At 40.5% G+C, this 12204-nt stretch overlaps 1 protein-coding gene across 3 annotated transcripts in view; it reads right to left on the bottom strand.

The window, feature by feature from the left end:
* TRPC6 (transient receptor potential cation channel subfamily C member 6) overlaps positions 1 to 11492 on the bottom strand; it is a 91002-nt gene extending 79510 nt beyond the window's left edge. For 2 of the 3 annotated variants that reach the window (XM_045577662.1, XM_045577661.1), the window contains exon 1: positions 10838 to 11492. In XM_045577662.1, the coding sequence (XP_045433618.1) occupies positions 10838 to 11004 (167 nt within the window). In that variant the 5' untranslated portion in view covers positions 11005 to 11492. The remainder of the gene's footprint in view (positions 1 to 10837) is intronic. The other variant, XM_036427091.2, reaches the window with a different exon arrangement.
* Positions 11493 to 12204: the final 712 nt, after the last annotated feature.

The following is a 12204-nucleotide window of genomic DNA, read 5'->3' on the forward strand; positions in this document are numbered from 1 at the left end:
GTTGTACTAGTAATTGATAGGAACTTAAACTTCATAAAGAATAGTGCTCATGGTTTTCCAAATATGGTGCACGGCTTATCAAAGAAGCTTAAATAAATATTGTTGAGAACAACTACTGCATCCTTCAGGATGGCTCTGAGTGCCCTCAAAGAAAAGAGGTCCTGAAGAAAACATTTTTCTGGGTAGGAGTAGAAATTCTCCTGCTCGGGGTCAGCTTTCCATAGTCACCACTGCCACCCTTCAGCCTATTCAATCTAAAATTGTTTCAAGGAGGTTACGACCGTCATAATAAAAACAAGTTTTATCTGTAAGATTTTATCTGCCAAAAAGAATTTACCAAAGAGCTTTGAAATCAAGTTTCCCAATTTTTATCATAACTGTCAAGATGATCTTGTTGATGATTCCCATGAAGAGAACTCTTTGCAGCCACGTGTGAGGGTTTTGTGCTGACCCACGATATGTCAGGCCCAAATGCACTTGGAGCTGCTGTACCTGAAACAAAGCCTGCCTTGAATAGGCAATTAAATCTTAACAGGACTACCCATACTGTGATTGGTGTCTGGCAATACATATTTTTGGATAAATACCAAGAAAAATGCTTTAAAAATGATTTAAGTCCTCCAGTTTCACACTACCATTCGAGTCTGGCGCATTTTTCTGATACAGCTGCATTATAGCAATATAGCCATTTCAGCCACATGATAGAGAGAAATCACTGTTAAGAGAAAGCTTCATCATTTGTAATCTTTAAAGAGTCATAAAAGTTTGTGGACAATTTGGTAAAATCATCTACAGATTACCTAGGTTGGGCTCATTTCATAACCTTCCTTTGGTGACAAAGATTGGCAGTTTTTGAAAAACCTGTCACTGTCACTGTTTACCTAGATAAGTGATAAAACAGAATCTTCTTCTTCCTTTCTTTCTTCCCATTTCTGTTAATTACTAGTCATAAAATCTTTGGCAAGTACTTAACCTCTTGTTGCTGTGATATTTTTTTCTTTCTTTTCAGTAAAGTACATCATAGGTCTGTCATAAATACTAAATGAGTTAATACCTGTAAAACATTTAGAGGAAAGTCTGGTACATAGAAACACCTAATAAATTGATTATTTTTTCATTATTACTAGAATAATCATATAGAAGATAAATGAACATATAGATTAACAAATTAGTGAAGCTGTGAAATATAAAGCTTGAACTTCAAAGACAGTTATGATTCAATAAAAGAGAAGATAGAAGCTAAACATACTATTTACTGCTTTTCATAACATTTCATCCCATCTTCTCCCCTCACCTAGAATATAAGTTAGATGCAATGAGCACAAAACAAAAATCCTTGGTTCAGTAGGTCACAGCCCCCCTGTGGCTTCCCAAGTAGCTATGGAAAGAGAGAAGCAGGAATGATGAATATGCTCTCCAGGAGCGCAGCTCACTAAGCATCCAGCTGTGCTAGGGACAAGCACGAGAGCATGGATACCGAAACAGGGCTCTCTGCAACCTGCCAGCCCTTCTGTCCACAGGCTCCAGTCTGCGCTAAGATGCATTGGGTTTTTTACATGTCATTCTCTGAACATGACTTACCGTCTCTAAATTTCAGTATTGTCACTTGCAATATGGACGTTTAACATAGCCAAGTGGCTGCTCTGAAGACAAAATTACATTTGTATGACAGCTACAAAAGGACCTGCTATAGAGTTGGTCCTCAAAAGGTGTCAGTCCCCCCAAATATACGTGAAGATTTTAGATTAGTCCTCCATAGAAACAGCAACTTGCATTGGACTGTAGGTGACTCTCACTAATAGCATTTCTACTCTTGGTCTTGGCTGAGTCATCTGAATTAGTGGGACAACAGTTATACCACATTCATACATGTGTGAGTGTCTGTACCATTCATTTCTATAGGCTGTTTCAAATGTGAGTCGGTCAATTTCAATGGCTTAAGAGTCTTGAGCAGCATGCCAAATTTTAGATGCTAAAGTTCATATGGATGAGCGTTTTTCCGTATACTAAGAGCAAGCAGAAGATGCCTAGACAAAGAGCAATCACAAATGGTAATTTTATCCAACTGGATCTACTTATATTTAGCATTTTTTTTTTTTTTATGGAAGAGAGAAGAAAACAAGAATGGACTTATAGAAAATGTTTTCCTTTTGTGATTTACTTTTCAAAAAACAGAGATGAATTGCCTTATGAAGTTAATTCTTATAACTCAAGGAACAAAAACTGCCTAGAGAAAAAAATTATGCAAGGTCTTTCAAGAGGTAAACAAAATTTCTGTAACAAAATATATGTAGGCATTTCAGCACATCTGACCATGACTCCACAACCTACAGTGTCTGCCCCCTGGAAAAAAAAATGTTCCCTGATAATAATTTGTTATCAGTGGCTAAGCTATTGATTATTTCAAGGCAGGGGAGGTATGAAAACAAAATAGGTGGCTTCTGTCATAAAGAACACAGACCCCAAAAGAGGTCAATTAAAGGAGACTCACCATTAACCCAAGTGGCAGGGGGCAGCAGGGAGTTGTTGACTTCTAAATGAAGACAGAGGGGGAAGCAGATCCAAAGGTAATTTGTGACACTTACTTTTCCCCTGGGAGGAGCTTTGGAAATGCCAATGCTTAACCAAGGTCCACGCCTTTTCTTTATGGCGAGAGATGTTGTTTCAGAGGACATGATATTAAGATTCTCTCTGAATTCTAAACCACTACATATGTATAAGAAATCATGATCTCACACATGCTCCCTTTGACCAATGTTACTTAACTTCTGATGAGTATGTTGTTGTAAGGAAATGAGCTGTTTGATTTTATCCTTATACTGCTGCTGGGTGGGCATGTTTTGATCAGTGAACGATACCTCTGTGGGTAGGTGGTGGGATCTTCGCTTAAACATACTTACTGTCAATGATTCAGGAAAAGGGGAACTCCTAGAAAAAGAAATGGAGTTTGAAAAGTGTATCTTGCACTGAGTACAAAGAGGGGGGTGGCTCTTCGTCTGTCCGGGCTAGGACTCATTAGGGGCTAGACTGCGTCAGGACGGTCTCAGGAGAGGCGGGAAGAGTGCTCTCGCCAGCTGGATGAAGCTTAGTGGTAGGCAGGGGTCAGTCCTCAGAGACTCCACATGTGAGCTAGAACAGCGGCTACAGCCAGCAAGGAGGTCTTCTCTGCTCACTAGTTCTCTTGTTATCCCTGAGCACTTGACAGGTCCTGACAAATTTACAGCTTCCTCTCAGGTGAGGGGAAGGAACTTGAAGGGAAGAGCCTGAGGCTAGAGAGCTAAAAGGAGAGAAGCATGGCAGTGGCAGTAACCAGATCCCCAGAAGAAGGTGAATTTCAGTGGATATGCAACTGCAATATAAGGTATGGGTATCACCCTCTATGTGGACATTCATACTTCTGCCTAACCTAGAGGATTCTCAAACTATTCAAAAAAAAAAAAAATCAAAAGGAGGAAATCTCCCAAGCTCTTCTTATGAGGCCAATATTTATCCTAATTCCAAAACCAATAAAGAAACAACAAAGAAAGAAATTTATACACCAATATCCCTGATGAATATAGGTGCTAAAATCCTCAACAAACTATTAGCAAAAACAGATCCAGCAATCTATAATAAAAGTGTAATATGCTAATTAGACCAGACGTCCTTCCTTCCAGAAAAAGCTGCGGCAGTGGGCGCCAAGGCCCTTGCACGAATTTTGTGCATCGGGCCTCTAGTACATTATAAAGATCATACACTATGATCAAGTAGGATTTATTCCTGGGATGCGAGGTTAGCAAATATCTGCAAATTTATTAACATGATATACCACTTAAGCAAAATGAAGTATCAAAAGCATATGATCATATTAATAGATGCAAAAAAAGCTTTTGACAAAATCCAGTGCCCATTTATGATAAAAACTCTCAGCAAAGTGGAAATGAAATCTATCTCAACAAAATAAATGGCATATGTGAAAAAACATCATACTCACTGGAGGAAAACTAAAAGCATTTCCCTTAAAATCAGGAGCAAGACAGTGATGTCCACTTTCACCACTCTTATTCTATACAGTACTGGAAGTCGTAGCCACAGCAATCAGACAAGAACAAGAAATAAAAGGCATCCAAATTGGAAAGGAAGAAGTAAAACTGTAATTATTTGCAGATGACATAATACTGTATACAGATAACCCTAGAGATTTCATTGTAAAAAAAAAAAAATCACTGGAACTGATAAATTAATTCAGTAGAGTAGCAAAATACAAAATAAATACTCAGAAAGCAGTTGCATTTTTATAAAGCAATAATGAACTACAAGAAAGGGAAACAGAAAATAATCCCATTTACAACTGCATCAGAAAATGAAATGAAATACCTGGGAATAAACTTAATCAAGGACTAAAAACCTGTTCTCAAAGAATAATAAGGCACCGAGGGAAGAACCTGAAGAAGAAACAAATAAGTAGAAGCATATACTGTGCTTATGGATAGGAAAAGTAAAGTGTCTATACAATCAAAAGCAATCTATAGATATTTTTTAAAAAGTATATTTTATTGATTTTTTTATAGAGAGAAAAGGAGAGGGAAAGAGAGTTAGAAACATCGATGAGAGAGAAACATCAATCAGCTGCTTCCTATACACTCCCTACTGGGGATGTGCCCGCAACCAAGATACATGCCCTTGACCAGAATTGAACCTGGGACCCTTCAGTCCACAGGCTGATGCTCTATCCACTGAGCCAAATTGGTTAGGGCTCCAATGCAATTCTTATCAAAATATCAATGGTGTGTTTCACAGACTAGAACAAATAACCTCAAAGTGTATATGGAACCACTAAAGACCCAGAATAGCCATAGCAAAAAAAAAAAAAAAAAGTTGGAGGTATCACATTACCTGATATCAAACTGTACTACAAAGCTATTGCAATCTAAAGAGTATGATAGTGGCATAAAAACAGACATATAGATAAACAGAAAAGAACAGAGAGCCCATAAATAAACTCACACCTATTTGCTCAATTAATATTTGACAAAGAAGACAAAAACATACAATGGGATAAAGATAGTCTATTCAATAACCAGTGTTGGGAAAATTGGACAAGTACATGCAAAAATATAAAACTACTTTCTTACACCATATAAAAGAATAAACTCAAAATAGATTAAAGACTTAAATATAAGACTTGATAAAATAAAAATCCTTGAAGAAAACTTAGTAAAATCCCAGACATTTCTATTGGTAATATTTTTTTCTGATATATCTCCTTGGGCAAGAAAATAAAAGAAAAATAAATAAATGGGACTATATCAAACTAAAAAGTTTTGTACAGCAAAGGAAACCATCAACAAAAAGAAAAGACAAAAGACTGAATTGGAGAATATATTTGCCAATAATACATTTGATAAGGGGTTAATACCCAAAATTTAAAAAGAACTCACACAACTCAACTCAACATCAAAAAAACAAACAATCTGATTAAAAATTGGACAAAGGACCTAAATAGACACTTCTCCAAAGAGGACGTGCAAACAGTCAATAGACTTATGAAAAGATGCTCAATGTCACTGTCACTAATCATCAAAGAAATGCAAACTAAAACCACCATGAGATATCACCTCACACCTGTCATAATGGCTATAGTCTATAAATCAACAAACGATAAGTATTAGCGAGGGTGTTGGGGAAAAGTAATCCTCATGGATTGTTGTTGGGAATGCAGAAGAGTTCAGCCACTGGTGGAAAACAGTGTGGAAGTTCCTCAAAAAGTTAAAAATGGAACTGCCTTTATGACCCACTGATTTCACTACTAGGTATATATTCTAGGAAATCCAAATATTAATTTGAAATAATATATACACCCCTATGTTCAGTGCAGCAATCTTTACAATGGCCAAGCTATGGAGGCAACCCAAGTGCCATCAAAGTTGAGTGGATAAAAAAAGCAGTGGAACATATATGCAATATGACTTGGCCATAAAAAATAATGAGCTCTTAGCATTTGTGACAGCATGAATAGACCTAAAGGATATTATGCTAAATGAAATAAGTCATTCAAAAGCAAATGCCACATGATGTCACTTATATGTAGATTCTGGAGAATAATATAAACAAACAAAGCAGATTCATAGTTACAGGAAACGGACTGATAGTTGCCAGAGGAGAGGAGGCTAAAGGGATGGGGTGAAAAAGGTGAAGGGATTGAGAAGCACAGATTGATAGCTACAAAATAGTAATGGGGATAGAAAGTATAGCATAGGAAATACAGTCAATAATACTGTAATTACTATGATGGTGCCAGTTAGGTACTGGATATATCAGGGGGAACACTTTCTAAAGCTTATGATTGTCTAACTACTCTGTGATCCACTAAAAACTAATGCAAAATAACATTGACTATAAACTGTAACTGAAATTTTTTTAATTAAAAGTAACTTATTCAAATCCCTTCTATCTTGGTTCATTTTAATACTTCCTCTTGTCTTTAGTGTTCTGCAATCTCAGCATGATATGTTTAAATGGGTTTATTTTTATGTATTGCACTAATTTTGCTGTACTTCATACCCATGAGAATTTATCATTTCTGGGAAATTATCGACCATTATCTATTCAAATGTTGCCTCTCCCCTATTCTCTGCATTTTCTCCTTCTGGAACTCCTACCTTCTTATTCCATGACTCACTAATGTTTATATTTATTGTTTATGTCTCTGCATACTGGGTATTATCGTCAATTATGCTATGGCTAATCTGCATTTTAACTCTTCCACAGAGTTTTGTTAATTTCAAATTTGTACTTTCATTTATAGAGTTTCTATTTCTTAAGTAGCTCTTATTCTCTCCTTAGAGTTCAATTTCTCCTTATATACTATCAACAATTTTATTTTTATATTCTGTATTTTATATTCTCTTTCATGTTGCTGCATTATCTTGAGTTCCATTATAAGGACCCAGTAAGGCTGTTGTATCTCATGCTGACTCTCCCTCGTGGATTGTATCATCTGCTCTCATTCTTGGTTGACTATTTCCTTGCATGTTTTGTCATATATTCTAGTGAACATATGTTTAACTGTGCTCTTCTATCTTTTGCTATGTTCTTGAAAATCCTTGGCAGTTGAGATGGTTGGCACTATTCTTTAAAAAATGGTTTTCTGTTTTACTCTTCCAAGAGTTGCAAGGGTATTTTCAGCTTGAAGATTTCCAGGTGAGCTCAGCAGTGTAAAAATAAATAAATAAATAAATAAATAAATAAATAAATAAATAAATAAATAAAAAACTCATATGACATGCAGGCCTAAAGAATGAAATTTTTAGGGGAAGATTTCTTTTCCTTTTACGAATGAAGTTTCTTGTTTTCACTTTGTGCTGGTGGTATATTTTTCTAGCCTAGCCTCTCATAAAAACAAGGATCCTGGATTTATGCAGGGACAGAGATGTCTCAGTCCCAATTCTCTGCCTCATCTAGAACTGAGGTCTTAGCTTCTCTCCATTTCACATGAACACTGGACTCCAAGCTCCTGGTCCTTCAGATCCATAATCCCTCAGGCAGCCAGCACTAGCTCACAGGCTATACTCTGTCTTTTAGTGTCTTTGCTTGTGACACGTGGTAATCTCTTTTACTTTTTGCAAAACTGAATATTGTCTTAAAATTATTTTAAATATTTTATCCAATATTGCCAAGTATTAACAACCATAATTTTAAATAATTATCTCAGTCCACTGCATTGCCAGAGCTTTAGTTTACAAACAGCTTACTATGTCATTATGCTTAATTCTTTAATCAGTCTTTTCTAAATAGAATGCTTAGTTGGACTGTGTTTCAGATCTTGAGAATTTAGAAACCTTTAACATTACTTTTTATGTCCAGAATTCTTCCTCATATTCAGAAGTGATGAACAAGACACAAACTTTTAAGTTCTAAATAATACCTCCTAGGATTCTGGCAGAACATGGACTATTCCTTGCTCATCACCATTACAAATTGACAAAAACAGAGCACATTAATTGACTACCAATTAAAAATTGAAAAAATAAAGAATTTGAATCTTTTTCTTCTAAACACCATGTCAAAATGTTATTACTTACACTATTAAAGCCTGAGAAGTGCTCCCAAACAAAATAATTTGCCACCATTTTTAGTGGTAAAGCCTCATCAATCTATGTAAAAATCTTTCTACGTAAGTGCATTATGAAACAGATTTCTTTTAGCAAGCGTCTTTGAATTTATCTCACAGAAAAGACAACTTGCAAAAAAAATTGTGATTTTTATTAGAGAAAAATCTCAATGATTTCACAAAATGGCATGCCCATGTCTAAAGAGCACTAGTGACTGCCCTTTCACAAATAGCATGCCTCCCATCTGGGGAAATGTATGAAACTGTTTGAATAACATGTCAATAGCATATGGGAGGGTTTATTTGTACTCTCTACTAAAGGGAAGTGGTTTCATTTAGCTCTTTCTCTTACATCATAGGTGTGCAGTACTGCTGTTTATTGGTTAAAAGATTTCAGTTCCTTGACTTTTTTAACTGCGAAAAATAAAAACCTTACCAGAGTAAACAGTAAGGAAAAGTAACTATAAAATTTTAAAACTATAAAACTTTTTGGAAATAATAGATTTAGACATGGCCAAACTCTAATTCTGGAACAGGCTCACTCTTAAATTATCATAATAGTTCTGACATGACAAGAGGGGGGGTGATCCTTGTGGTCTGAAGCAAATTCAAATATTTATTTCTACTTATCTCTCTGCTGCCCAGGTCTAGCCATTAAGATTGATCTGGAATTCCTGAACTAAGGGAGAAAAATGCTCTCTACATAGAAGGTAATGTAAGAACTGGATAGTAGTAAATCAGTAAGGCAATAAACCACATTTGAAGAAAACATTGAGGAAAGCTTTCAGGACATGATATTATTACTTTACTTAGTCTCACTATCAATATATTACCACTAGTTTTTAAATCGAATTATTTTTTCCCACAGACAGTAACAAGTGATTATAGACTAATCAGGTGATAAAAAGAAAAAAAAAGATTTTGTTTATGAGACAGTCTAATTTTTAAAAAACGGTGTAGTTATTTTAAGTTGCTTAACTTAGCAACAGATATACCCTCTTAGTAGATCTCAAATCTAAGCCAATAAAAAGAAATGTTCATCTATGTTTTAAACATAAACTCTCAAATCAAATTCGAAAATAGTTGTATTTACCATATCCATGATTCATTTATTTTTCTTTCTATTTTTTTTTTCTTGGTATATATCTCCTTGCTACTCAGAGGGTGGTCTGTGGACCAGAAGCCTCCACATTTCTCAGCAATCATTAGAAATGCAGTATCTTGGCCTGCACCTCGAGCCTGCTGAATCAGAACCTGCATTTCAACAAGATCTGTCGGTAATTCATAGGCCCACTAAAGTTTGAGAAGCGCTGTACTGTAAGAAATAAAAATGTTCTGTCATTTAAAGTCAAACACAACATTTCTTCTGGGGATAAGGACGATGTCCTGGAATTAGATAGTGATGATGATTTCACAACTTTGTGTATATACTAAACACCACTGAGCTGTACAACTTAAAATGAATTGTATGGTATGTAAAATATGTCTTAATTTAAAAAAAAAAGACTTGTACACATACAGAAAAAAACTAGGCATTTCCTACAAGCCAATACCTAAAAAAAAGTTTCACATCTTAAAACAAAAAGAGAAGTAACAGTAAATGATTTCAAATCGTACAGCACACGGATGCATGCAACCAGTTCTAACTCCCCCCCCCCCCCCCCCCCTTTTATCTTGGGAAGAAGATAGATGCTCCGTTTCCTAGGCTTCACCTCTTACTGAGAAAGGGAACAGCAGCGGCCTTGTCTGTGGGCAGCCCTGGCCAAAGATTGGGGCTCCCTGTGCTCTCCTGAGGGTCTGCCTGGGGCCAAGGGGACATACACCTCTAAGCTGCTCACTAAACTGCTACTGAGCCCTACTTTCTGCGGGAGGAAAACCGCATGTGGATGGATGTGGCAAGTCAGGAAGCCAGTCCACCGGGTCCAGTGGAGGAGCAAAGAGGCAGGGACGCTATCTCCCAGCTGCACCCGTGGGCCCAAGGGTGGGGGAGGGGAGACTTCGCCTTCATTTCACCCTCTGCCCGCCTCTGCCAATGTCCTCTTCACCTCCTCCTCCACCCCCCCCCCCAAAAAAAAAAACACAACAACACCAAATTCTTAAATTAAAGTCTTTCAATTACAGAGAATGCACTAGAACCACCGCCCACCCACCCGGCCCCCTGCCGCCAGCTTCTACAGTTTTCTCCTTGCCGCCGGCTCACCAACCCGGGCGCCTTTGGTAAAAGCTTCGGGCGGGGAAGCCCAGAAGTTCCATTCCCCAGACTTGCCCTGGCGACCGGGTGTGGGGCAGAGGATGCCCCAGGTTCAGCCCACCCCGTCCCCCGCACCCCGCACACCGCACCCCTGGGCGCTCCCTGCCGTCCCGGGTCCCCAGGACCTGCGCGCGCCCCCGAAGGGCCGGGCAGGTGGGGCGCGAGGACCCCCGTGTCCCACCCCTCTCCCCACCGAGGCTGCCAGAGGGGCGCCCCTTGGAATGAGTGCCTGCCCAGGCCATGCCACAGGTGCAGGGCACGGGTTGCCAGCTGACACCCGCACTGGAGAAACGGACGAGACCCCCGATCGCTCGCGGTGGCCTCGGTGGCCTGCGGGCTCAGGCTCACCGGCAGACCCACCTCCCCGCGCTGGCTCCCCGGGAGCCATCCAGAGCCGCACGCGCCCCTCGGCTCGCTCCCGGGATCCCAGCCCAGGCTCGCGGGTCAGCTCGCACCCCCGGAGGGTGCACAGCCCCGCCCGGCCCCGTACTCACACGCTGGGGTAGACGCAGGGCGGCAGCGAGGGCTGCGCGCAGCCGTCCTCCCCGGGCTCGGCGTCCAGCAGCAGGTAGTCCTGGCTCTCGTTGCGCCGAGCGCCCGCCCGGGCTACCACCCGGGGGGATCCGGCAGTCCGGGCCCCGAACGGCGGGCTGGGGTCCATGGCGGGAAGCCGCCCCGGCGGGGCCCCGCGCCGCTCCGCTCCGGGGGGGACGCCTGGCGGTGCCCAGGGCGCGGGGTGCGCTCCGCGTCGCTCTCTCCGGACTGGCCCGGGCGCCCCTGTGCCCGGGGGACGCGGTGGAGGCGGGGGCGTGCGGGCGCCTGGTGGAGGTCCGAGCTCCGAAGAGCCGCTTTGCTGCTAGCAAGGGGGAGAACTCAGCCAGTGAGGGGGTCCCAAAGGGGACCCCGCGAGGAGGCGGCCGGGCGCCCGGGAGAGGGAGCGCAAGGCGGGAGGCAGCGGAGCCTGGGAGCCGGGCGCAGGGGAGCGGCAGCCGGAGAGCTACTATGTCAAGGAGACTCTCCGGCCCCGGCTCCCGCCTTCCTCCCCCGTGTCCTCCGTCAGGATCCCACCTTTAAAGGGATCAGAATGACGTTCGAGAAAGAGCAGCCAAAGCCTGTCCTGTGGCCACAACTTTCTGGGCCAGGAGGAACCTCGAGGAGGCGGGGCTACACACGCATTTTTTTTTTTTTTTTCATGGTCCTAAGAGTCTGCTTATTTAGAACCCACACAAATTAAGAACTTTCTAGGAAGCTTCTCTTAAGTAAGACTCCTGAAAAACCAAGGAAACCTGTAATTTTTTTTTTTAGAAGAGATATGATGTAATAACTGCATGGACTGGTGCCAGGTGAGTTCTTGGAATATCGGAGGGCCACTTCGTAAAGTATGATTGTCTAACACTAATGCTGTGCATCTGAAACTAAGCTGTAATTGGGGGGAAAAAATGTTCAAAGTATTTTTAAATAAAAGAAACACGAGCTTCTCCTTTCTCTAGACTGCTTTCATTTTCTTAAGGGGTTTTCTCTCCCATTCCCAACCCCCAACGTTCTTGCAACTCTTCACTTTAAAAATGGACAACCTCTGTGATCCCAGTGCCAGATGTTCCCAGCTCCTGAGCAAACCAACAGAAATAGGCAAGCATTTTCCGATGATAACGATAGGGGCCAGCAGCCTGCTTGCTTAAAGAGGAAATCTTTCCTTCTATCGCCGCAAATGCCAGAATCATTTCTCTGACAGATGTTCCCCACATTTCCAAACTGGGTTTCATTTTAAGACTTCGTTTTAAATTCTGATTTAATCTTCCTAGACGTGAGAATTAAAAACTTCTCAGCAAGGATGAAAAAAGGATCTGTAGTACCAGCAGTC

This window comes from Pipistrellus kuhlii, unplaced genomic scaffold (genome assembly GCF_014108245.1).
Source record: "Pipistrellus kuhlii isolate mPipKuh1 unplaced genomic scaffold, mPipKuh1.p scaffold_m20_p_9, whole genome shotgun sequence".
Classification (NCBI taxonomy): Eukaryota; Metazoa; Chordata; class Mammalia; order Chiroptera; family Vespertilionidae; genus Pipistrellus; species Pipistrellus kuhlii.